This window comes from Fundulus heteroclitus, chromosome 17 (genome assembly GCF_011125445.2).
Source record: "Fundulus heteroclitus isolate FHET01 chromosome 17, MU-UCD_Fhet_4.1, whole genome shotgun sequence".
Lineage (NCBI taxonomy): Eukaryota > Metazoa > Chordata > Actinopteri > Cyprinodontiformes > Fundulidae > Fundulus > Fundulus heteroclitus.
Genome location: NC_046377.1, coordinates 7,108,176 through 7,135,370, shown reverse-complemented (window position 1 = coordinate 7,135,370; position 27,195 = coordinate 7,108,176). Strand labels below are relative to the sequence as shown.

The 27,195-nt window shown below is 43.7% G+C and overlaps 1 protein-coding gene across 2 annotated transcripts; it reads left to right on the top strand.

Moving 5' to 3' along the window:
* The first annotated feature begins 293 nt into the window (after positions 1 to 293).
* On the top strand, positions 294 to 25,029 carry kdm5a (lysine (K)-specific demethylase 5A). 2 transcript variants are annotated; one of them, XM_036149206.1, is made up of 28 exons: positions 294 to 1,287; positions 3,516 to 3,593; positions 4,246 to 4,368; positions 4,555 to 4,725; positions 5,509 to 5,688; positions 6,368 to 6,446; positions 6,557 to 6,648; positions 6,745 to 6,903; positions 9,002 to 9,121; positions 9,245 to 9,403; positions 9,887 to 10,068; positions 11,669 to 11,831; positions 11,919 to 12,038; positions 12,143 to 12,337; positions 12,407 to 12,588; positions 12,675 to 12,799; positions 14,173 to 14,323; positions 15,370 to 15,490; positions 15,612 to 15,788; positions 16,027 to 16,205; positions 16,318 to 16,636; positions 18,037 to 18,597; positions 18,690 to 18,848; positions 19,018 to 19,146; positions 19,723 to 19,870; positions 21,075 to 21,295; positions 21,745 to 22,212; positions 24,260 to 25,029. In XM_036149206.1, exons 1-28 carry the CDS (start codon positions 1,111 to 1,113, stop codon positions 24,545 to 24,547), a joined length of 5,226 nt encoding a protein of 1,741 aa, XP_036005099.1. In that variant the 5' UTR covers positions 294 to 1,110; the 3' UTR covers positions 24,548 to 25,029. The 2 variants fall into 2 exon arrangements, with proteins under 2 accessions (XP_036005099.1, XP_036005100.1); XM_036149207.1 differs by lacking the exon at positions 5,509 to 5,688.
* The last annotated feature ends 2,166 nt before the right edge of the window (positions 25,030 to 27,195 follow it).

The following is a 27,195-nucleotide window of genomic DNA, read 5'->3' as shown; positions in this document are numbered from 1 at the left end:
TGCCAGGAGAAAATAATAATTAAGACTTAAAACAGACCATACTGCAACTTTCTTATCGTCTGTTACGAAAATAATAGTTTTAAACCTAAAAAAATAATAAAAATGCCTATATTTATTTGCGGACATTGGAAATAGGCATCAGTACACCTCGCGACCACATGAGGTATAAGCGGGTCAGAAAATTGGTGGATAGATGGATATTTATTTGCTTTTATTCTATACATGATCAACTCCAGGGCTTTAAAACCCGTTTTTCCGAGCCATCCCCTGAAGGCATCACAACGGCTCTCTCTTCCTTGCTAGCGCCAGCTAGCATGTTTGCTAATGCGGCTATGACACTTGCAGACGACGTTCATTTTTACGACAAACTACCGCCTCTAAACGTTTCTAAACCAGAAAAGAAACACATTTCCGTCCATTGGAAATGTTGTCTCGTCTAGCACAAGCTAGGAGACGGGAAACTAGCCCGCTTAAGCGAGTTTATTCGTCCGGCGACAACGTTTAGGTGCGCAACAGACAGCTACAGCTTAGCTAGTGCCGATTTAACTAGCTTCCTGCTTGTTGTCCAGACGCCCCATTGAAAAAAAAAGGGGGCTGCCGAACAGAGGGAATGCATCACCCGGCCACGCAACACCGCTACTAGCGTCCAGCCTGGGTGTCGCTCCTGGGGAGGAAAGGACTCAAAGCGTGAGCCGGGCGCTGTTAAGTTTGTTGGAAAGGCAGAAACACGAAGGGAGAAAGGGATGACAGCGTGTCGGACTGACCCTACCCCACGTCTCAGGTGAACCCTTCCCGGGCCCGGCCTACGCTACTGTTTACGGAGGATGGGAACACAGTCGTCGTTAGCTGCTAGGCTATTCTGTGTTTTGGATTTTCCTCCAAGCCTCGTTATGAATCACCATTTGTCCAGCGTTATGTGATACACCTCCCCACCGAGAGGAGATCGGCACAATAGTCATGGACGCGGAGGAAGTTCCCCAAGAAGACAGCTGCTGTTAAACCATGGATCGTTGATCTCGACTCTTTTTTTTTTTTCTTTTTTATTATTTTGAGCTTGTGCTTTTTTTTTTTCTTTTTCTTTTTTTGTGTGGTTTGTTTAGCTGTTTGTAAATGACTCGTTTCCCCGGATTCGCTCCCACCATGGCCGCGTTCGCTGAGTTTGTTCCCCCTCCGGAGTGCCCGGTGTTCGAGCCGAGTTGGGAGGAATTCTCGGACCCTTTAGGATTCATCAACAAGATCCGACCCATCGCGGAGAAGACGGGCATCTGCAAGATCAGACCTCCACAGGTGAGCAAAGCAGGGCTTTTGAACGCTGGTGTGGACAATGCGCTGGGCTTCATATCCCTTCATATCACACACGTCAAGTGCGCAGCCGAGGTTTTTTCCTGCGGGGCCTGCTTGAATTTTGTGTAACTCTACCAGTCACAACAAGCAGGGTGCTCCAATAAAGGTCAAACAGAGCTTCATTTCTGATCGCATTGTGTGAATCGTCTGCTTTGTTTGTTATAAATCCCCTTTTTTAAACTAGCTTTATCAGTCTTACTTTCTAATGTACCCGATGCTTTGTTTTTTTTTGTTTTGTTTTCCTGACGACTAATGTCCCTAGATCAATTATGGCGATGATGACATTGGAGGAGATGCAGGCCTAGAGCTTATGTCAGCCCTTAAATGGTGACATTTTGCCCTTATTAATGCCCTTTGCACAGCTCCATAAGATTTTTTTTTTTGGTTTGATTTCGTGAAAAACTCAAACATTTTAATAAAACATTTAGTAGTGCACTTGTGATTCATGGCGATAGTGTCAAAGAGGGTTTTTGTCATTGTGGCCTTTCTTTTTTTTTTGCCGGATGATACCATAGTGTTGATATATCCTTGGTAACAGATGTCATTCAGGGGATTTTAAAACCGTTAATATATCAGCCATCTTTCATTTCAAACTGGTTTATTTCCTAATTAAATGAAGGGGGAAAAAAAGAAGCCAAACTAATCATAATATCTGAAAATTTAGATAAACATCACTTCTTACTTCAGATCTATAATTCTGCTACAACATTTCTCAAAAGTATTAGAAAAACAGTTTAATACACTGGACCTTTTTATATATATATATAAAAAAAAAAAACAACAACAACAACAAAAAGCCATTAATCAGGAAAAGTCAGTCTGGTTTCAGGTCAGAATGATTGAAAGCCTTAGCCTTACTTGGAGCTACTGAAGCACTAACTACTGCTGTTGACAATAGGAAAGCTGCTGTGGGTGTGTTTGTTGGTACCAAAAAAAAAAAGAAAGAAGTTATTTTAATGGCAGCAACAGTATGTAAAACCGTGAGGCGTGTCCTCTGAGTCTTTAGACATTTCTCGTGGGGTTCCTCAGGGGCTGAACTCTTTAACTTTATAATATTAGTAAATGACAAATGCAATTAAAAATTAAGTTTGTATTATTCGCCGATGCAAACATTTTTTTGCTGGAAATGACATAGAACAACTGCTAGCCAATGTAATTACAGAAATGAATAAACCAATTGTGGTTTGATAGTAATAAATTGTCCTTAAATCTGAAGAACACAAATATGATGCTATTGGGAAAATGTGGGCCGAACACGGAGCTCAAAACGCAGATAAAAGTAACCTAACCTCACATCAAATATGCTCCAAAAACAAGCTCTAAATGCGCTTCTTTGTTGCACAAAGCCAAACGTGCATTAGATCATAATGCGCTTCACATTCTCTACTGTTTCTTAGTTTTATCCTTTTTTCCATTACTGTGCAGAAGTTTGGGGAAACGGTTGCAGAACTGCAATCGAGTGATTAATCATACTTTCAAAACAGAGTTATAAGAATATTTAACAAGGGCGGGTACCCAGAACACGCTAACCTTTTCTACAATCAAAATCCTTCGAATGAACAGCTATAGCTGGCCTACAAACAGCACTAGTTATGTTGGAAGGCCAAAATCTACCAGAAAACATTACAAAACTGTTTAAGAAAAGAGAAGGAGCTTAAAAGTTAAGAGGTTTAAGTGGATATCAAGCACCCATCATCAGAACAAGGAAAACTTTCTGAGTTTGGGGTGAGGCTTCGGAGCAGGCTGAAAGTGGAGCTCATGGGATAAAAAGTGGGATTATAAGTGGATATAATACTTAAAACATTATTGTTGTTGCTTTTATTGGTGGTAATACATGTGCGAATATAATGTGTCGTGTTTTATTTGTGAATATTTAAGTAGGATTGGAAGGAAATGAATGACTTGTTGCTCGTTATAAAGACATTTCTTCATGTAACCGGTAACAGAAGCGTGAAAGTGTGTCTGGTGGATCACTAGAAGTTTATTTGAACACCAATTTTTCTGCAGCATCACCATTTTTTTCCCCCTCTCCAACTTTTTCTTTTGCTATTTTGTCTATGTTGATGCATATAAAAAAATAAATAAAATAAAGACTTAGAACACAAGATCCAGTTTGGATTTGTTGCCTTTTCCTCATTCCTAATACCTTCTGTTTCTGTTTTATCTGTCAGGACTGGCAGCCGCCTTTTGCCTGTGATGTTCGCAACTTTCGCTTTACCCCAAGAGTGCAGAGGCTGAATGAACTCGAGGTGAGCTTTAAAAAAACAAAAAAAAAAAACACCTCAGGCCAAGACAGCCGCATTTTATCTGACATGTCGGGCAGGGTGGGGAAATGGAGCCGATATTTTGAATCGGTGTGTGTGCAGCGTTGCAAATGCCGTCTTCGAAGCGTCGTTCCTTAATCCTCCGTCTGTCAAGAAGATGTTCGGCAAGTTCAAATAAATCAGACTTCCCTTAATGTTCCCACCTGATAAATGTTCTGTGGTGGCTAAGATGCTAATGCTCTGTCAAAGAATAATAAAAGTCAGGAACATATGAGTTGATTTTTATCAGAAGTCGTTATTGGAATTGCCTGTTTTCCTCATTATGTGGCTTTACAGGAAAATGCTTTGAAAATGTTCTATTTTCTCTTCTGGCTGTTTTTGAGCGAACTAAATCACAAATACATCAATAAGCTGCTGAATTTAGTCCTGGCTGTAACATTTGCACAGATTTTTACTCTCAGTTCTTATAATCCGGGTCAGCAAAACCACTCTGTTAAAGCCTTTTTTCTGGAGGATTCCTTTTTTTTTTTTTTTTTTTTTTTTTTTATCAAACAGCAGTAATATACGGCAGTTTTGCATATATTAATGATAAGGAACTCTTCAGTATTCCTTATTAATAATTTTCTCTCTTTTATAGGCACTCACCCGGGTAAAACTTAACTTCCTGGATCAGATTGCAAAGTTCTGGGAGCTGCAAGGATCCAAGATTCGCTTCCCTCATGTTGAGAGGAAGATTTTGGATCTCTATCAGCTCAGCAAGGTGAAGCATCGTTTCCAGTCTTAGTAGAAATGTGTCGCTGGTATACAGTGAATATAGCTAAGCGCTATTCAACACATTCCCCATGGTGAAATATATTGCTTTCGGACATGTCGGTTTAATTTTTACGTTTTGTATTTAAATCTTGTCTGTTAAAATGCTGATGTCAAACACCTGCGTCCTTTTCAGATCGTGTCGTCTGAAGGCGGCTTTGAGACGGTCTGCAAGGAGAAGAGATGGTCCAAGGTGTCGACCCGCATGGGTTTCCCACCGGGAAAAGGCACCGGTTCTCTTCTGCGTTCACATTACGAGAGATTCCTTTACCCCTATGAGCTCTTCCAGTCTGGAGCTACTCTCACGGTGAGTGGTGCCCACTGGTGACGTAGTTCTGTTTGAAAGCAGCGATTTTTAGAGGGTGATGTTGGACATGAACACTAGTTCTGGAAAGTCAAACGTCCACAAACACTGTTATTGGGATTTTCTTTTTATTAAAGAAACACAGAGTAGTGTGAAGTTAAAAGGAACATGTTTTGCTAAATCTTGACGCAATAGTAATTTTGTTTACTGTTGTACGCCTAAATAAAAAAAGACAGGCCATAAGAAATGCTGTTTGAGATTTGCCACAAGCCATGAGGGGGAAATGCGTCATGCTGAGAGGATGCTATTTTCAACAGGGAGAGGGAAGCTAGATTTAGCCAAGTACCGGTCGGTCCAGGGGCTAAACATGATTCAGCTGCAAAAGAATATAGACTAGGGTGGAGGTTCACCTCTAAAGCATGACAGAAGCCCTTAAATGGACAGCCTGAGCTACAATTAATACTCAAAACTGTTTGAGTCTGCGGTTCTAACGAGACAAAATGTGGAAAAAAAGTTAAATGAGTTTGGATTCTTTACCAAGACACTGTAGTTGGCCAATTGTTTCAGTTTCTCTACACTCCTGAACTATATCCATCCATCCATCCATCTTCTTCCACCTCAACTGGCTCCTCTCGATGTGGAGGAGCAGCGGCTCTACCATAGAGCCCCCTCTGGATGCCCGAGCTTCTCACCCTATCTCTAAGGGAGAGCCCAGACGCACTACGGAGAAAACTCATTCCGGCCGCTTGTGGCTTCATCCATCAGCTCCATCTTGCTTTTATTCAGGGCATCCAGCGGCTGTATGACGAAGGACCAGATGGGGAGGAAGTGGACGAGGGCGTGGGGGAGGAAGCGATGGAGGAAGAGGAGCAAGAAGAGGAGGACGAAAAGGACAAAGAGGGGGACGCGACACAAACCAAAGAGCGGCTCCCTTCAGAGAGGCGCTCTCGGCGGCTGAAGTCGGAGGTAGGAGGCTTCAGTCACATAGACCAGTTTGAGGAAATCATGAGCTCACCTGTTTGCCTTTGTGCTGCTTTTCCTTGTGATGATATCAAGATATGTTTCACTTTCACTAATAAAAAAAATCGGTGTCGCTGTATGGCGGGGTCCGACATTAACACTCGGCAGACGCCAAATGCGAGTAAATTTCAGAGGGCTAGCTGCCACATGGCGAGTAAATGTTTGTACCACTTAAATCGTGTTTTTCAGGCCTCATTTGGGCGGATGCTTCTTTATGTTCCTCTGCTGTCAGCTCGTATGACAACTAGCGCGCACGCACACAAAAACACTCGCACACGTGACGCGAGAACGACAGCCGCTACGTCATGTCCGCTCGCTAACAGCTAGCGTTTAGCTCAGGCTAACTACGTAGCCGGATTATGTGGAGATATTTAGCAGGAGTCAGTCAGGCGTACTTTGGCCGGTAGAAAATATATTTAACTGGTTGATCTTTACGTCTACTGGCCAACTTGGCCGGTGAATCAGGAAGTTAATTTCAGACACTGACTGTATGGTAGACTTTGTATTGAACCTCTATCCTAACAAGGCCATAGTGGGTTTGGTCCGTCTTGGCATTCTGCTTTCTATCAGGATCCATGCCTCTCTTTCACGGTTTACTGATGTTTTTCTCACCGCGCTCCTCTAGAGGGAAAACAAGGAGCCCAAAGGCCTGAAAATCTTCGGATCAAGTCCCAAGATGGTCGGTTTGGAGATCGTATCAGCTGGTAAGAGTCACTCCTGGCAAACTTGTTTTTTTTTGTTTTTTTTTTAATGTAGTAGTTCTAATAAAAACAGGCGGACTCGTCATCGTGTGCGTCTTTCTCGTTCCACATAGATGACGGGTTTATTAAGAAGCAGCGGCACCTCAAAGCCCAGGCCTTCGCCATTAAAATGAGACCACGCAAGGAGACCCTGGAGGTCAACTTTGTAAGAGCCTTTAGTTATTCTCCGCTATCTTTATGAGTGTTGTTCTTTTCACGCATTTTGACTCGATCTGTGACAGCGTTTGTATCTTTTCTTCAGATTGACCTTTATTTCTGCCTGGTGTGCGGACGAGGCGACGAGGAGGACCGACTGCTGCTGTGTGACGGCTGCGACGACAGCTACCACACTTTCTGCCTCATCCCACCCCTGCAGGATGTGCCCAAAGGGGACTGGAGGTGCCCGAAGTGTGTTGCTGAGGTAGGCCTACTGAAGCCTCACAAGTTCAAGAAGCTCTTACATTTTGGTTTCATATGTGTTGTAGGGCTGGGCGATATGGATTAAAAAATAAATCTCCAATTTTATCAAACCAAATCCGATTAATCGATTTTTTTTTTTTTTTTTTTTTTCTTCCTCCTTTTTGTTTCATAAAAAGAAATTAAAGAAATTATTTTAAAACCTTGCTTTTTATGTCAAGTATTTCATCAGGGAGTTGACCTGAATTCAAAGTGCAACTAAAAACAAGCTGTGAAACATGCTTGCAAAACAAGATGGCAGCCGTGCCATTATAAACAATGAAAATATAACATAACATTTGCTGCTAGTGGTATTACACATTGAGCTAAGAACAGGCTTCACTGCACTTGTGAACATCAAACAAAGTAAAAAAAAAAAAAAAAGTAAATAAGTAAATGAAGTACCTTGTATTATGGTAAAAAAAGTTTCCACTTAATATTTTGACAATACATTTGCCTAAACATATATCCAGCATCACATGCTGTTCTCTACATGAAAACCCAATGAGTGTATTGGTAAAATAAAATCCAGATTTTCCAAAAATGAAATTTTAAAGAATTGTAAATTCGAATAAATCGATTAATTGCCCAGCCCTAATGTGTTGTTTTTTTTTTTTTGTGGTTGTTTTTCTGCGCTGGGTCATGACCCCCTTTTTTTTCCCCCCCAGTCCGAAATTGTTTATACAGTATTAGGGACACACTGACCCAGTGAGCGAAGTGGAGCTAAGGTCATATGGTGACACAGAGATATAAAGTTATGTCATCAGTATAGATATGGTAGGAGATACTGTGGTACGCTATAATCTGAGCTAGGTGGATTATATAAGAGATAAATAAAAGTAGTCGGAGAATGGACCGTTGGGGAACCCTATTATTCATTTTCGTCCGGCCAGATTTCTTATTACCAAATGAAACAAAATCGTGCTTGACTTCCAGACAAGAAATATGTAGGAGAGGAACAAATACACAATTGTAAATGGACAATATTATCATACTATACAATAACTTGGCTATATATTCATGATGTACATCATTTTATCTTGATTACCGTACTTTTCGGGCTATAAGTCACACTTTTTTTTTTTCATAGTTTGGCCGATCCTGCGACTAATAGTCAGGTGCGACTTATATCAATTTTAAACAGTAAATCGTACAGACCAACATGAACCAAGTAGTAAACATTACCATCTGTAGCTGTAACAGGGCTCGCTAGGCTTAGTCAAAACTATATCCTGCTCCTGTAGCACTTAAAAATGACTTGAAGCATTAACTTATTGACAACAAAGACTGAACACGTCTATATGTCGCTTCAGTCTACATTCGCGCTGCGGAGCATTGCGTGGTGCAGCTCGAAACACCCAGACTTACTGGGCTGTATGTGAAGCTAATAACAGCTAGCGCTAGCTTAAAGGTCCGTTGTCTGGGCAGTTTACAGCTTTGCTGAGCTTTATGTTAGCTTAGCACGTAGCACCATTACGCTCACAGTCTTAATTTAAGCGTAAGTTTGACAACTTTCAGCTTAATGGGCCACTGGATAAAACTTTGCTAATCTACCCCATTCATCCTGGTATGTTATTCAGCCAGCTGTGTTATTTAATAAGTTGTCTTACCAGATTAAACGTCTGAATAAATGTGTATAGTCCGGTGCGACTTAGTCTGAAAAATATGGTCTTTTTTTTTTTTTTTTTTTTTTTTTTTTTTTTCCCTTACCCAGTTTATTAGCCCGGCTTTATGCTCCTGGTAGCGCCTGCCTTCATCTCGCAAACTGCTGTTTTAATACAGTGTCGCTTAAAAGTGTTGCATGTGGCTCGTGTCTGTCCCACTCCACACCTGTCGGTGTCTTTCCCTTTGGGAAACATTTCCAAACATCCAAGTTTGTGTTTCTTTTACTGAAGGAAAAAGTTCAGTAGCCTTCTTTCAGCCAAATGCCACAAAAAGCAGCGGTCAAGATGGAGCAAGGTCTGCTGGAGGCTTTCAGAACTGAACATCAGCTGTAGCATTTCTGAGAAAGATGTCTTGGTGTATTTGGTATAAATTCAAGTGCGTTTGTGTTTCCCTCACAGGAGTGCAGTAAGCCCAGAGAGGCGTTTGGCTTTGAGCAGGCTGTGAGGGAGTACACTCTGCAGAGTTTTGGCGAAATGGCCGACCACTTCAAATCCGACTACTTCAACATGCCAGTTCACGTGAGTAGAACGAGCTTTGTGAGTGAGTGAGTGTGCGTGAGCGACTCGTTAGTGGTTAAACGCATCGCCTCTGTTTGCACCTTTTTTTTAATCTAAAGTCCAACAAACTCCTTGTATGATTAGATGGTTCCAACAGAGCTGGTGGAGAAGGAGTTCTGGCGCCTGGTCAGCAGCATCGAGGAGGACGTTATCGTGGAGTACGGCGCTGACATCAGCTCCAAGGATGTGGGCAGTGGTTTTCCTATAAAGGATGGGAAGAGGAGGCTGCTGGGGGATGAAGAGGTGAGAGGACCAATGCTCCTCATCTGCTTATACTACTCAATGGATGTGATTTATATATTTTTCTTTTGCTATTAAAACTCCATTCCTGACGAGGTAAAACATAATGCTGAAAAATAACCAGTAGGGGGCAATAATATGCACCATAGCCACATGCAAGCTCCAGCAGTTGTTGCACTAAAACGCATTTTTTGTTGTTGTTGCTGAAATTAGTTCAGATTTCAGCTGCAATACAGCTTACAAAAAAGCAACTTTAATTCTGAATTACAGTTAATAAAGAAAAATGCTGATCTGTTTTAAAGCACTGCAGAGTACTACATTACTATGAGCTTAGTGTGTTGAAATAAATGTCACATGTTCAGGTTTGGTAATTTTTTTCACCCCATTACATTGTTTTCTTTTTAATACGATGTAGTTTTGCCAGGTATTAAACTTGTTATATTTTGGCCAATTGGCAGACAAGTCTTTGATTTCCTCTTCTGACAGGAATATGCAAACTCGGGCTGGAACTTGAACAACATGCCAGTGCTGGAGCAGTCCGTTCTCACCCACATCAACGTGGACATATCGGGCATGAAGGTGCCCTGGCTGTACGTGGGCATGTGCTTCTCCTCGTTCTGCTGGCACATAGAGGACCACTGGAGCTACTCCATTAATTTCCTCCACTGGTAAGAGCTGTTTGATTTAGAGGTGGAAATTGAAACTAATTAGTAATTGTAAAAATAAGTTTGAAAAGTCTCTTTGAGTTAAAACATTTTTTTTCCAGAGTCTGGCTCGAGATGGCAGCAAACTATAACTTTTTCAAGTAAAAGCATCTGTAAAGTCAAAATAGAATCAAAGCAATATTGAAACAATGAATACAATTTTTAATTTAGGTACATTTTACATATGTAGGCTAAGTAAAACAATGACAGGGTTCTTTCAGAGCAGTTTTAGAGACATATTTGAAGATATGAGAGGAGGGTTTTTGTTTTTTTTATATTGGTCCTGGTATAAAAACTATAATATGGCAAGGCAAATTTATTTATATAGCACAATTCAGTACAGAGACGATGCAAAGTGCTTTACATGATTAAAATATAGGAATAAAAGCAAGTAGAGATAGAATGTAGAAACAAAAAAAAAAGAACATTTAAAAACAGTAAAACAGTTTAACTTGAACATTCAAAGGCAATTTCAAACAAATGTGTTTTTAATCTTGATTTAAATGAACTTAGGCTTTCCGCATAAGTGGAGCATAGGAACTAAATGCTGCTTCTCCTTGTTTGGTTCTGGTTCTGGTTCTGCAGAGCAGGCTGGAGCCAGAAGACCTGAGTGGTCTGGATGGTTGATACACTGATAACAAGTCTGTGATGTATTTAGGTGCTAAGCCATTTAGGGATTTATAGACTAACAGAAGTATTTTAAAGTCTATTCTCTGAGATACTGGGAGCCAGTGTAAGGACTTTAGAACTCGGGTTATGGCTCTACTTTCTTAGTCTTAGTGAGGACGCGGGCAGGTAGACAATGGCGGTAGATTTAAAATAGAAGTTGGTAAATTATGCTACAAAGCTTTGCCAATAAATGTCAACATGTTGATTTTTGTCATGCGATCCAAAGAGATGCATCTTAATGAGTCACTGCATTGACGAGTCAGAGGGAGTTTTTTTTTTTTTTATGGAGCCAAATTCTTCCACTTAAACTATGTTTTGAAACAAGAATTTCTGAATTCAAAGTTTTTGTCTTGTTTTGAGTTTAGACCCATTAAAGACTGCATCGTCATCAAACAAATGGATTTTAGTTACTGTTAGTACTTTGTGAGACATTCTTTAAAATGGACAATAAAATGGTTCCTTGGGGAACACCTTTAGATATTGTGTGTTCTTTTTGACCACGTCTGTCATCACAAGCTTTTATGACCAGAAGGGGGGAGTGGTGGCCTATTGGTTAGAGCAGGCCACTTGCATCATGGGAAGTCTGCAAGTTCCATGGTTTGAATTCCAAAGACTTTCACCATGGGCCCCTGAGCAAGAGTCTTAGTCCCAGAATACCAGGCGACACACAATGGAGCCCACTTCTTCCCATGGTGGTTTAAATACAAATGACAAATGTCACTGGAATGTACAAAGTTGCAATGACTAATAAAGATTATTATATATCGTATATTAAAGTACTCGAACTATATTTTCTAAATTAAACAGCTTTTAAATGTGAGTTCAAAATAGAAGCCATAGAAACACTCAGGTTTTATGTCTTTTATGAATATGTCGTTTTTGTCTTGTTGTCCAGGGGCGAACCCAAAACCTGGTATGGCGTACCGGCCTCCGCAGCGGAGAAGCTAGAGGCTGTGATGAAAAAGCTGGCCCCAGAGCTCTTCGACTCTCAGCCAGACCTCCTGCACCAGCTCGTCACCATCATGAATCCCAACGTCCTGATGGACCACGGCGTCCCAGTACGCAAACCCAACACACACCTTTTAAAGATTTCATCTGACAGCGTCCAGGTCACCTCACGCCTCTCCCTCCCCGCCTTCCTTCAGGTTTACAGGACCAATCAGTGTGCAGGAGAGTTCGTGGTAACCTTCCCACGGGCCTATCACAGCGGCTTCAACCAGGGCTACAACTTTGCAGAAGCTGTTAACTTCTGTACCGCAGACTGGGTCAGGAAAAACCAGAGCTCCTCTTTAATAAGCAGCGCCCGATTGATTTCTGATGCTTTTTGTTCATTGTGGCAAAAACGCTTACATGTCCACCGCTTCCTCAGTTGCCGCTGGGTCGCCAGTGCGTTGCTCATTACCGCCGTCTCCACCGCTACTGCGTCTTCTCCCACGAGGAGCTGCTGTGCAAAATGGCGGCCGACCCGGAGAACCTCAACGTGGAGCTGGCGGCCGCCGTCTTCAAGGAAATGGACGAGATGATCGAGGAGGAAACCAAACTGCGGCAGGCGGTCCAGGAAATGGTGAGGTCCTCTTCCCTCCGGTCGGTTCTGTGGCGTAGAACGCGAACGTAATGGTTCCTTTCTTCAAAGGGGGTGCTCTCGTCAGAGCAGGAGGTCTTTGAGCTCGTCCCAGACGACGAGCGGCAGTGCTACAAGTGTAAGACCACCTGCTTCCTGTCCGCGCTGACCTGTCCCTGCAGTCCGGACAGGCTGGTGTGTCTCCACCACGCCAAGGATCTCTGCGACTGTCCCCTCGGCAGCAAGTGTCTCCGGTGAGGTGCTCTTTTAGTCCCGCATACACGAGGGGGGGGTGTAAACGCAGGAAAGCGTGTCTAAACTGCGTCGTCGTTCGTTTCAGCTACCGCTACGATCTGGACGAGTTTCCGTCCATGCTGTACGGCGTGAAGACGCGGGCCCAGTCCTACGAGACCTGGGCCAAGCGGGTCGCCGAGGCTTTGGCTGCAGACCAGAAAAACAAGAAAGGTGAATGGCTGGTGCAACCGCAAACAGCCGGGACGAGCTGTGAAAACACGCCCGCATGGCGATAAGATGCATCTCAGGGTTCCTACGCAGACGGGAAAAGTGGGATTTCATTGTGATGTTTCTCACGCTTGGCAAAGTGTGGAAAAAGAAAGAGGGCAGAAGAAAATATGAATATTTTCAGACTTTAATCTCTATCCGGTTGTTTAAATGCTGTCCTCTCTTCCTTGAGTCCTTTCATCCTTATGCTGTTCCTTCTTTCTTTCTTTCTTTCTGTCTTTCTCTCTTTCTGTATTTCTTTCTGCTGTTCTTTCTTTCTGCTGTTCTTTCTTTCTGCCGTTCTTTCTGCCTTTCTTTCTTTCTGCCTTTCTTTCTTTCTGCCTTTCTCTCTTTCTGCCTTTCTTTCTTTCTTTCTGCCTTTGTTTGTTTGTTTGTTTGTTTCTTTCTGCCTTTCTTTCTCTCTTTCTTTCTTTCTTTCTGCCTTTCTTTGTTTGTTTGTTTGTTTGTTTGTTTCTTTCTTTCTCTCTTTCTGCCTTTCTCTCTTTCTGCCTTTCTTTCTTTCTTTCTTTCTTTCTATCTTTCTTTCTTTCTTTCTTTCTATCTTTCTTTCTTTCTTTCTTTCTGTCTTTCTTTCTGCCTTTCTTTCTTTGTTTGTTTGTTTCTTTCTTTCTTTCCTTATGTTCTCTTCCTTATTTTCGGCCTCCATTTTTCATCCTTCGCTGTGTCGTCCATCCTTCCTCCTTCCCTTAATTGTGTCCTAGCGTCATGCCTTTCTTGTCATCCTCCCCTCTTTGTGCTCCTTGTGTCCACCTCCCATCCTTCATCAAACCTCTTCATTCCTTGTTTCCTAGCTCCCTTCCCTCTGTGTCTTCTTGCTTCCCTTGTTACCTTCCTTTATAACCTTTCTGTCTCCCCCCCCCCCTTTTTTTTCTTTTTTTTCCCCAAAACTGGAAAAAAAGAGAAAGGGGGGAAAAAAATAACCTTCCTGTCTTCCTCTTTTTCTTGCACCCTACAAATTTTCTTTCTGTCCCCTTCCTTTGTGTCCTTTCCTTCTGTACTTATGTATCTTTCATTCTTTTCTCGTTGTTCTTTGTCTCCTACCATCATTCCTTATATCCTTCCCTCCTTCTGTTCTCCTCACTTATTTTTGTTACTTGTTTTCTACCTTGCCCCCTCCTTCCTTGTGTTGTTATAAGTTGAATGCAAAGGACTGGGAGCTGTGGAAAAGTATGAACTTTTATGTGCTGTTTGTGTAGGAGCCCTGGTATGTATGTATGAAAAATGAGCAAAATCAGAGTTATGTGTATGTTTAATGTCCAGGGGTAAGGATGATTTCCAGTCTGAGGAATTTCTCCCTCCTTGTCCGTCTGTGGTAGATCTAATCGAGCTCAAGGTTCTGCTGGAGGACGCCGAGGACAGGAAGTATCCCGAGAACGTTTTGTTCTGTCACCTGAGGGAGATGGTGAAGGAAGCAGACACGTGTTCCTCTGTGGCCCAGCTGCTGCTCAGCCGCAAGCAGAGGCACAGGTTGGTTCTCAGTTTGCCATAAATTTGCCATATTGAATGTGACGCGGCGTGCCGCTGGTAGTTACGCCGCAGATCGGTCTTTTGAGGTGGAGGATTTTTCATTCCCCTCGTTGCAAAAACTTTTTAACCAATACATTATTTGAAATTCAATGCAAAACACCCGTTAAACCTTAGAAGGGCGCCACACTGACTGTTTTAGACACAAAAGCAGGATTTCAACAAATATGCAGTAATCAAATGAATGACCAGGATATGTAGACGGCATTATAAGACAATCATGTTAGCAGCTTATTGGCAAGAAAGGTCGATTTTTGGGGGTGAGTTACCATTTAAGTGTTTTTTTGAAGATCCTATAGGAAAAAGACATTGAATTATGAAAAAATAAGTTATGTCAATACTTTATTCCATCAATTCTCTCTGCCCCTCCGTCCATACGTTCATCTACCCGATCATATCCATCCTCTCATCCGTTTTTGTTTATCCTGACCGCTGTAAAAATATATCAGCCATTAATTCAAAGTAAGCCGCCGTTGGTTTTTTTTTACTTTTCTGCAAATTGAATCCATCAGTAAAGATGCTCCATGTAATCGAAGCCGGTTTGGTAAATCATGGTTGTAGGAAGCAAATGGTGTGTTGCTGATTGATTTATTTATTTATGTGAAGGATTTATTAATGTATTCAACTGCTTTAAAGGTATATAGTCGCATTATACGCTTATAAAAAGACCAAAAACCGTTTGATCATGATAAAATAGTTATATACACAAAGTCTCCATCTTTATAATGCTTTGATGGTCCTTTTTGTGGATAAAAAAAGCCCCAGCACCAGGCGATGACCAGATATAAACAGAGGTGGCGCCATCTACCGGCATTATCGCATAACCGTCATACGCCTGTTTGCTTAATGACGTGATAATCTTTCACAAAAGCTTTGTATGCAACCAGAGTGACCTACTGACATACAAATAAAAAAAAACTCAAACAATGTGGCTTTGCACCTTTACGAGAGAACTGAGTTGTTTTTGTTTTTTTTCTGTGGTTTTGCAGCAGCCGCCTTCGCTCTGAGAGCAGCCGCAACCGCACCAAGCTGACCATGGACGAGCTGAAGGCTTTCGTGGAGCAGCTCTACAGGCTGCCCTGCATCATCAGCCAGGCGCGACAAGTCAAAGTCAGTCCCTCCTGTCGACCTGCGGCCCCCCTCCTCCTCCTCCTCCTCCTCCTCCTCCTCCTCCAGCAGCATCAGCCGCCTGCCATCTTTCCCTCTTTCTTAACGCCCTCTGTGTCTCCAGGAGCTACTGGAGACCGTAGAGGACTTCCACGAGCGAGCCCAGGTTGCCCTTTCGGACGAGATGCCCGACTCCTCTAAGCTGCAGGAGCTTCTGGACCTGGGCAGCGGCCTGGACGTGGAGCTCCCCGAGCTTCCCAAGCTCAAGCAGGAGCTGCAGCAGGCGCGCTGGCTCGATGAGGTGGGCCGTTGTTCCTTAGCATTTCTAATTCTGGCTCACAGCAGCGTACGTGAAGAAAGAATAGACTTTGCAAACTATAGGCTTACAGCTAGGATTGCTTGGCAAAAGGTTCTGCTTTTCATCAGTACCTGGCTGCAAGGGTCTGCATCGTTCCTCTTACTTGCAGCGATAGAGTTGTGCTGTACTCTTGTATTTTAAAAAGAAACGAATCAATTCTGCGATCTTTCTGAAATCTAAGGTGCGTGGGACCCTCGCCGAGCCCCACCGTGTCACTCTGGAGCTCATGAAGAGGCTGATCGATTCTGGAGTAGGTCTGGCGCCGCACCACGCCGTGGAGAAGGCAATGGCCGAGCTGCAAGAGGTCCTGACGGTCTCCGAGAGGTGGGAGGATAAAGCACGGGCCTGCCTGCAGGCTAGGTAAGCTTTTCCAGCTTGAAGTACCGCTCCAGGGCCTAAATATGAGTTGTTGATGTCAAACACAACAGAACACCCCCCCCCCCCCTGCCTGTGTGTCCCCTTGTAAACCCAGGCCTCGCCACAGCATGGTGACCCTAGAGAGCATTGTGCTGGAGGCCAGGAACATCCCGGCATACCTGCCTAACGTTTTGGCCCTGGAAGACGCTCTGCAGAAGGCCAAGGACTGGACCTCTAAGGTGGAGGCCATCCAGAGCGGGAGCAGCTACGCTTACCTGGAGCAGCTGGAGAGCCTGCTGGCCAGAGGTCGCTCCATCCCCGTGCGGCTCGACCCGCTCGGACAGGTGGAGTCTCAGGTGGCGTCGGCCCGAGCCTGGAGGGAGCGCACCGCCCGCACCTTCCTCAAGAAGAACTCCACCTACAATCTGCTCCAGGTAGGAATACGTGATGAGGAGGAGCAGCTTGCCTCTGAAGTGGACACACATGCATGAACTTTCCCACATTTTTGATTAGGGCTGGACGATATAGAAAAAAAGCATATTGATAAAATATAAATGATATTGACTGATATTGATAAATATAAAAAAAGTTCAAAATATAAATTTTAAGTGCAGCCCTGCTGTTGCTTAATGACCAATTTTTAAATAAATGGATTAAAACACAACCCTTTATTCAACCAACGTTTTATGAAAACTGTAAGTGTTAAAAAAGAAGAAAAAGGACACGCGCTCTCTGAACTCTCTGAAGGCTGATGGAGCTTTCCTGGGCTTGTGATTGGTTGGGAGGATGCAGTGACTGTAGTATTAACCTACATGATAGCATAGAATGCACTGTTCTTTTATTTAACTTTTTATTGACCCCTGTTTTTTATATTGAACCATACATCTATTGACCGATATATATGGTTATTGAATTATTGTCCAGCCCTATTTTTGATACATTAGAACCACAAACTCTTCTGTATTTTTAAATCTGCACATAATTGGGAAGTTAAATGAAAACCCTGTAAAATTTGTTAGGATTTTACACACTAAAAATCTGAAAGTGTGCCTTGCACTGTATTCAGCCTCTGGAATCAAACCCTTGGATCAAAGGCAAGGCAAGGCAAATTTATTTATATAGCACAATTCAGTACAAGACAATACAAAGTGCTTTACATGATTAAGATATAGCAAAATAATAAAATGTAGATAGAAAATAGAATAAAAGCAAGTAGGGATAGAATGTAGTAACAAAAAAGAACATTAAAAACAGTAAAACAGTTAACTAGAACAGTCAAAGGCAATTTTAAGCAGATTTGTTTTTAATCTTGATTTAAAAGAACTCAGGCTTTCCGCACTTTCACAGTTTTCTGGAAGTTTGTTCCAGATAAGCGGAGCATAGGAACTGAATAGGACCAACTTCCTGACATCTGGGGTGTTTATCTCCCAGCTTTGCACGTCAGACTCCAGAAGAATATTCCTATTCAGCTGGAAAAATGTCTCAAGCTCAGTCAGGTTAGAAAAAGAGCATTAAAAAAAATTACTTTGCGAGTTCAGCTATTTGGATTTAGGCTCTGTACTTTGACTTGGCCATTATAAGACATGAATATATTCTCTGATCTCCTCCTCCTGAACTGGGCTCCATCTATTTTGCCTTTAATATTGAGAAACTTCTTTGAAAAGCAACGCAAAATTATAATTTCCTTTGACGGTTATCAGATTTAAAGTACAAACAAAAATATTCAGACTAAATCCAGTGAGTGCTCCCAGGATGCTGGAAAGAAGCCGAACCATTTCCCACGCAGGACCTGACCTTTTGGGCTTAAAGCAACATTTTCCCCTTTTTTTAACAGGTTCTCAGTCCTCGCGTGGACATCGGCGTATACAGCAACAGCAAGAGCAAGCGGAAGCGCGTGAAGGAGCTGATGGAGAAGGAGCGGGGCGGCTACGACCCCGACGCCCTGAGCGACCCGGAGGAAGGCCTCGACGAGGTCCGGGACCCGTCGGCCGTGGTGGCCGCCTTCAAAGCCAAGGAGCAGAAGGAAGTGGAGGCCATCCACTCGCTCCGCGCCGCCAACCTGGCCAAGATGGCCATGGCGGACCACATCGAGGAGGTCAAGTTCTGCCTCTGCCGGAAGACGGCCAGCGGCTTCATGCTGCAGTGCGAGCTGTGCAAGGACTGGTTCCACGGGGCGTGCGTCCCGCTGCCCAAGACGGGGACGCAGAAGAAGGCGGGCGTCGGCTGGCAGAGCAACAGCAAAGACTCCAAGTTCCTGTGCCCGCTGTGCCAGAGGTCGCGGAGGCCGAGGCTGGAGACCATCCTGTCCCTGCTGGTGTCCCTGCAGAAGCTGCCGGTGCGTCTGCCTGAAGGAGAGGCTCTGCAGTGTCTGACGGAGAGGGCCATGAGCTGGCAGGTAGTCCCTCCAAACCCTTCCCCCCCGCAGAGTCGTCCTCGCGTTCTCGTTTTTTCTTTTCGGGCTGAATCGGCGTCCTCTCACCCCGACAGGATCGAGCGCGTCAAGCTTTGGCCACGGAGGAGCTGTCCTCAGCGCTGGCGAAGCTTTCCGTGCTCAGCCAGCGCATGGTGGAGCAGGCGGCCAGGGAGAAGACGGAGAAGATCATCAACGCCGAGCTGCTGAAGGCGGCCGCCAACCCCGACCTGCAGGTGGCTCAGAGTTTCACCTTTTAACTTTACCCAGTTAGAAATGAGTCCCACATCTTTTGTTCTGCTGTGCAGCTTTTCTTAAGCGTAGAGAGGAAGTAAATGAAGGCGTCAGATGATCTGGTTTTTAGGGAAGAATGCGCCGCAGTAATCTGACATTTGCGCTCCGCAGGGCCACATCCAGACCTTTCAGCAGTCGGGTTTCAGCCGAGCGGCCTCGCCACGCCTGTCTGTGGACTACGATGACGAGGAAACGGATTCAGACGAGGACATCCGCGAGACTTATGGTTACGACATGAAGGTAAGTGAGGAGGCACTGACCAGGGTTCCTAGACAGCTTAGATTTCAAGGAAAATGAGACAAAAGAAATTGTGTTTCCAGACTCCTTTTGTCTAAATGTTACGTTTTCCTATTTTATTTCCATCCTTTCTTCATTTCTATCACATACCCTTCCTTTCTTTTTGTCTTCCCCTCTTCCTTTTTTCAACAATTTCTTTCCCCCTCATTTTTTCCTTCCTCACATGTTCTCTTTTCTTTCCTTGTCCTCTCTCCTCTTCTTCGCCACCTTCTTTTTTCCTTCCTTGTCCCTGCAACTCTTCCTTCCTTGTGTCCATTTTCCTCCCTTCTCTTGCGTCTTTCCCCCCTTAAATCTTTTCTTTTTATGCCCTGTCTGCCTGTTGCTTGTAGGATCTGTTCTTAAAGACACCGCTATGGAAATGTTTATTATTCTGTATTTTGAAACGATGGTGCAGGACTGAGAAGTCTGGAGAGTCGAGTCTCGACGAGTCTAGAACAAAGCGAAAACTGTTTAGGAACCCTGACTTCCCTTCATACGGTCCCAAACTTCGTCTCCAGTGCTCCACATCTGTTTGTCCAGGACCCAGGCGAGGTGAAGCCCTACCTGTTCTGCGACGAAGAGATCCCCGTGAAGTCGGAGGAGGTGGTCAGTCACATGTGGCCTGCAGCCACTCCGTCTTTCTGCGCCGAGCACGCCTACTCGTCAGCCTCCAAGTCCTGTGTGCAAAGTGAGGCTAAACCCGCTCCTACCGTTCTCTTTACATTAAAACTAGGGCTGGGCAACGATTAAAATTTTTAATCGCGATTAATCACATAATTTGCCCGATTAATCATGATTAATCGCATTGTATGCGCAAACTCCAAGAATTAATTCAAAAGTAGTGTAAAGAGCACTTTTATTTTAATGTTCTGCTGCCATATGAACAAAAGTGTTGTAACATTTGTAGCACTTATTTTATACTGGATATTTTCAACCCATCTATTGAATTTAGTGCACTAGTTGATCTTTTCTTCATAAGAGAACAGCAAGCACTGCAGCCAAAATATAGCCTTTTTTGACCTGCTGTATATTAGCCAGTCCCTAAGCTTGATGTATCATGAAACTGTTGATCTTTTGGGTTTTGTGGTTTTTATTTTATTATTACAATTAAATAATAATAATAACAATAATGTTATGTTCAGTGTTTTTCCGCTAATCCACCTCTTATATATTTCAATCCTTCTGTAATTTTGTCTGTGTTGTGTGCACCTGCCTGTTGCTTTAATCCTATAAATTTCCCCGTCGTGCGATAAAACAAGGATTAGCTAATGTTATCTTATCTTAAATAACACTTTTTAATATATGTACTGGGTTTTTTCAAGGTCTTAATTACATTTTCTGTGTGGGCTCCAGTAACATATGATAGATAATATCTACTTTGAAAGTTAACATGAACTGCTGCTGAAGATGAACACTGATCTACCTGGATGTTCCCTGGAGGACTGAAACGCCTCAGTCAGAGACGTCTGTGGGTCTGTCGGGGCAATGACAGAAGTTTCGTCTCCTCTCTCCGTTTCTGTGGCTCGACGTTTTCATGTTTTTTCGCTGCTGCGGTCTCTCTCAGCTGTTTGTGTGTTAAGTTTGTGTGAGAGCTGAGTGGGCGGGCCAGGCTGAGCCTGCGTGCTGATTGGCTGGCGCCGCTGAGCCATGTACGAGAGGGGAGGGGGAGCGGGAGAGTGCTGCCGTGACACTCAGCGCGCGTGCTGACTGACACTGACCGAAAGCATGTGAGCAACATGCGTTAATGCGCGATAAAATAAATATCGCCGTTAATAGTCTAATGAATTAACGCGAAATTAACGCGTTAACTTGCCCAGCCCTAATTAAAACGGATGTCTAGCTCCATGGATTTCCTCCCAGCCGTCTCTTACATGCAAACATTTCAATTTCAGACATCAGCACGCCCAGAAAGCAACCGAGGAAGACCCCCCTTGTCCCCCGGAGCCTGGAGCCCCCCGTGCTGGAGCTGTCGCTGCAGGCTAAGGCCCAGCTGGAGGACCTGATGATGCTGGGAGACCTGCTGGAGGTGTCCCTGGATGAGACCCAGCACATCTGGAGGATTCTGCAAGCCACGCACCCTCCCTCTGAGGAGAGATTCTTGCAAGTCATGGAGGTAGGGGAGCAAGCTTGCGCAACCTCACTGCAAAAACAGAACTAAAAATAAGTAACATTTTCTTGAAATGAGTGTATCTGTCCTTGATTTGAGTAGGTAAATAAGATTTTTCCACTGAAAATAGGAACAATTCATCTCCATCTTATTTCAAGTGCAGGATGTCTAATTATCTTATTTTAGGGGTCAAGATACTCATTCCATTGGCAGATAATCTTATTTACTGGCTCAAATCGAGGACAAATAGACTAACTTTAAGAACATTTTACTTGTTTTTAGATCCCTTTTTGCAGTGCTGATTGCAACGTCGTAAAGAAGGAAAAGGTGGCGGCAGAGCGCTTGGATTATGTGTCGATCAGCTGTTTAAGTTGAAGTGATTTAGTTACAGTGTCTTGCAAAAGTCAAAATTTGGAGAAATTTTGACCATTTTTTTATTTTTATTTTTTTTACAGCCTGAAAACTCCGTGTTGGAGAAGCCGCTCAAGATCAAATTTAAAGATTCGGAGAAGAAGCGCAAGCGGAAGCTGGAGCGAGCCGAGCAGCACCACATGCTGATGGCCGCCGCCGGTGGCGCCTCGGCCGTCGGGGACCTGAGACTGCAGAAGTCCAAGGAGCTGAAACGGGTTGGCCTGGAGCTCGGCCTCGGCGGCAAACCCAAGAAGAAGAAGCTGAAGCTCAACCTGGAGAAGAACCGGGAGATGAAGCAGCTCGCCAAGCGGCTGGCCAAGGAGGAGAAGGAGCGGAAGAGGAAGGAGAAGGCGGCGGCGAAGGCGGAGGCCATCAAGGAAGGCCTGGAGAGGAGGAAGGAGAAGAAGATCCTGGACATCCCCTCTAAGTACGACTGGTCGGGTGCCGAGGACTCCAACGACGAGAACGCGGTGTGTGCGGCGAAGAACTGCCAGAGGCCGTGTAAAGACAAGGTGAGGACGCATCGCGAGGGTTTAGCTGTCCTCTCCCTCCCTGCAGATCCAGACCTGTCCTGCTGACAAAGTGGCACAGCAGGAAATAGAATAGATGATTGATAGACGTGGAGTTTAGAGGACAAGCAGGTCAGATTAAAAAAAAAACAAAGCTTTGGTTATAAATGCTTAAATCCAAACGCTTTCCTGAAGTGTTATTGAAGCTAGAAATGATTGATTTTACTCTACAAAATCCAGATTCCCAGTGGAGTTTAGAAAAGGAAAGAAAGTTAACTTTTAATTATTTCAGCTCTGGATCAGTGTCTGGACGAGAAAATAAGACTGTGGGAAAATATTTGTATGTTCAGACCTTTTCCCCTCCTTTCTCTAAAGGTTGTCACCTTCCTTCTGTCTTTCCTTCCTTGCTTCATTTCTTCTTCCCTCATTAACTTTGTTCTTTCCTTCCTCTGTACCTCTGTTATGTCTTTGCTCTGTTTTCCCAATGTCCTTCCTTCCTTCCTTCCTTCCTTCCTTCCTTCCTTCCTTCCTTCCTTCCTTCCTTCCTTCCTTCCTTCCTTCCTTCCTTCCTTCCTTCCTTCCGTTGTTCTTTCCTTCCTTCCTTTTATTCTTCCTTCCTTCCGTTGTTCTTTCCTGCCTTCCTTCCTTCTTTCCTGCCTTCCTTTCTTTCTTCCCTCTTTCCTGCCTTCCTTTCTTTCTTCCCTCTTTCCTTCCCTCTTTCCTTCCTTTCTTTCTTCCCTCTTTCCTTCCTTTCTTTCTTCCCTCTTTCCTTCCTTCTTTCCTCCCTTCCTCCCTCCCTTCCTTCCTTCCTGCCTTCCTTCCTCCCTTCCGTTGTTCCTTCCTGCCTTCCTTCTGTTGTTCCTTCCTGCTTTCCTTCCTTCCTCCCTACCTACCTACATACCCATCCCACCTAAATATCTGCCATAAATTCCCTATATTTTATTTTTATTTTATTTTATTCCTATGATTACTGACTCTGAGCCGACGTGACATGTGAATTTCTCCAATGTGAGATCAATAGAGCCTATCTTATTTTATCTTTTCTGGGCTTCTTATGCAGGACATTAGTTAAAAATACCAAAGCTTATTAAATCGTAATAGTTGATGACGTCAACCGTCTATTTCCTTTTTAGGCTTTTCTTTTTCTGACTATATTCTATTTTAACAGGCCTGTGATTGGTTTGGCTCATTAATACAGGGATAAATTCATTTCTCTTCCCCTTCTACAAATCACATCCTTATGTTTGCAAAGAAATGGTTAATAATATCTTTAAAAGCCCAGGATGTGGTTTTATCCGACGCCGTAAACCATGGGTGTCAAACTCCGTTCCTGCACTTTTTAGGCGTTTCCGTCCGTAGAACTTGACTTCACGTAGAGACGATTCACCGGTTTGATGCAGGCGTCTTGGACGAGGGACGAGACTGTCCACCCAGGCTGTAGTTTGACACCCCTGCTGTAAACTATCCAGACAAAGACGTCATTTCTATGCTTTAGAAACGTAGCCGTAGTCTCCAAACATCTCCTTATGGAAGACACTTTTGTGTCCGCCGTAAGAGGTTAACATCAAACATTTTCCCAAATGACCCTGACATAAGAGTCTTGAATATCAACAGCTGATAACAGCACTGGAACACCTTAAAGAGAGTCACACATTACATATTAACAGGTCCCATTGATGTGGTCCATTTCAACCCCAGAACTGAATACTTTCCTCCAAGTTAACCAGTGGCCAGTCTCTGCTCTCTGTCTGTCCCGCCAACAGCCAATCAGAGCTGACCAATCCACTGCACTTTCCAAATTACAACCAGAACTCGTTGAACTGGGAGCCCCGGTCACATAGGAGCATTATTGAATTGTTCATGGTGGCGGCAGCATCATGGTGTGGGGGTTTGAAAAAATTAGAAGCGAGAGACTCATACTTTTAGGATGTGACTAGTGTGAAAGTCTTAATTTGTGTCTAATGTGAGGGTAATCAGAAACACCTTTATCTCAGAGGTAGAGAATCCTAACCACATTTCTGAGTAATTACGTCTCCCTCTCTGCGTCCAGGTGGACTGGGTGCAGTGCGACGGCGGCTGCGACGAGTGGTTCCACCAGGTCTGCGTGGGCGTGTCGTGCGAAATGGCGGAAAACGAGGACTACATTTGCGTGGACTGCTCCCAGAAGGCGGCCGGCGTGCTGGTGGGAACGGCCGTGGAAGAAGTGGCGGCGGAGAACATCGTGGTCTTGGCCCCCTGCGGCACCGCGGCGGCGGCGTCCGTGGCTCCGTGGTCCGCCGCGTCCCTCTTAAACGCCGCGGTTTCACACCAACAGCAGGAGCCTCGGCAGGACAGCTAGCACTGAGAGTGGGCTGAGCACCTCCAGGACAAAAAAAAAACTGTGTACAGGCTTATTTGATGAGAAGGGGACTTCTTTTACCTTCGATCGGGACGTTCTCTGTCACTGTCTGGACTGTAAAGCACAAGAAACGATGTTCTCTCTGACTTCTGTGGTGTTTAGTGCAAAAGTCAAAGTTGTGGGTCTACAGCAACTCCCTTAATGGCAACATTGCTCTAGTTTGATCAACTTCCAACGAAAACACAGATTTCCTCCAGCTGCTTTGTTTAGTCCGAACAAACAAATAGGTTCCCAGTCCGCTCACTGCTGCCCCCTACGGAAACATCTCAATGTGTAGCACTCAAGAACAGAAGAAAACAAAAAAACGGCTAAAAACGTAGTGGAATTATTTATAATGTATATAACTTTTAAACAGTTAAACAAAATGGTTTGTGGCTTTTTGTTTTCTCACCTTTTAATAAACGATTCCTAGTCAAATCGTACACATTTTCTCTTTCTTCAATTCCAACGCAGTAGTAACTTTAAAACTCTTTGACAAACACAAATCTTCGCAGATCATTGCAAAGCGAAGAGACGGATGATGTAAACGGGCCTGGGGGAGCCTCGATCACCTACCCCTATACTTTTTTATTTCTTTGAAATGGCACAAACAATGATTTTTTTTTTTGCTGTATTAATGTTTGACACCATCTTTGTTAGGTTTGGAAAAAATGGCTGGGGAGGAAGGGATTTACAGGACTGTCTCAGAAAATTAGAATATTGTGATAAAGTTCTTTATTTTCTGTAATGCAATTAAAAAACATGAAATGTCATACATTCTGGATTCATTACAAATCAACTCAAATATTGCAAGCCTTTTATTGTTTTAATATCGCTGATTATGGCGTACAGCTGAAGAAAAGTCAAAAATCCTATCTCAAAATATTAGAATATTTCCTCAGACCAAGTAAAGAAAAAAAATTATAACAGCAAAACAAAATCAAACATTTGAAAATGTCCATTAATGCACTCAGTACTTGGTTGGGAATCCTTTTGCACAGATTACTGCATCAATGCGGCGTGGCATGGAGGCAATCAGCCTGTGGCATTGCTGAGGTGTTATGGATGCCCAGGATGCTTCAATAGCGGCCTTTAGCTCATTTGCATTGTTGGCTCTGGTGTCTTTCAGCTTCTTCTTCACAATACCCCACAAATTCTCTATGGGGTTCAGGTCAGGGGAATTGGCAGGCCAATCAAGGACAGTAATGCCATGGTCAGTACACCAGCTACTGTGAGAATCTTATGTCGTCTCTTAACCACTACCATACTTGTGATTTAGTTTACTGAACCAAGCTGAGTGTTTTTCAAGGCTCAGGAAACCCTGCAGTGTTTCGAGTTAATTAGATGATTCAAGTGATTAGTTGAATAGCCTACTAGTATACTTTTTCACGATATTCTAATATTTTGAGATAGGATATTTGGGTTTCTTGAGCTGTAAGCCATAATCAGCGATATTAAAACAATAAAAGGCTTGCGATATTTCAGTTGATTTGTAATGAATCCAGAATGTATGACATTTCATGTTTTTTAATTGCATTACAGAAAATAAAGAACTTTATCACAATATTCTAATTTTCTGAGACAGTCCTCTATATGAGAAACATGGCGATCCTGGGAGAAAAGAGTGATTTAAAGTCTGTCCATGTGTCAGAACGTCAAAGTCCAGACCTTAATCCAACTGACAATTTAGGTATTTTTTTTTTTTTACATTTTATCTGATGAAACAAGTTAACATCACTGTGAAGACGCTACCTCAATGGCAACACATGGGGATGTGGTGGCAGCATCATGCTGGGGGGGGGATACTTATCTTTCTTGAGGACATGGGATGGATTGAGGTAAACATTGAGAAGAAAACCTGTTGGAGGCTGTATGGAAAAAAAACAAAAAAAAAACTTGACCTTGAGATTGGGACGCTTACCTTCTGAGTTGGAAACAAAAAATTGTCTAGATGTGTAAAAGCTATTTGAGCTTTTTTTTTTTAAATCAAAGATGAACATAAAATAAGTTGCTAAATAAGTAACTTCGTGGTTGCAGCGTGACAAAGGGATGTGAATAGTTTCCTGAAGCACTGCGATCTTTTTGAAATTCTCCGGTTCCATCCGACAGCAGGATCACTCACGCTGTCCTGCTCCGACTCAGCCGAGTCCGATCCGGTGGGAACTGACCTCGGCTGCTTTTCTCCTCTGTCTGAGTGGCCTCACCTCTGTCAATGTACTGACAGCAGCAGGGCTGCACTGTATCCATGTAATAAGCAATGAGGATGCCTAACCTTTGCTTATGTCATAACGCTTCAGCACTTTCTGTCTGAAGCGCCACACCTATTGGCCACGAGTTACCTCTGCAAATTTCCCCCCAAACGTTCACGCCAGCGTCGGATCTCAACTTGTTTTATGATTTTTAGGTTTATTGTTCTTTCAGCAGAGGCACGCTGCGGCTTAAAACGACATTGGAGACCCGGGGGGTCAAGGGTCACCCTCTCGGAGTCATGTGTTGCGCCTTAATTTAACTGTCAAGACGTGGTCGGTGATGGACTTTGCACCGAAGGGGGGGCAGACGGAGGCGAAGGCGAGTGCGAGGCCAGCCCAGGTTTAGCATTACAAAGCCCC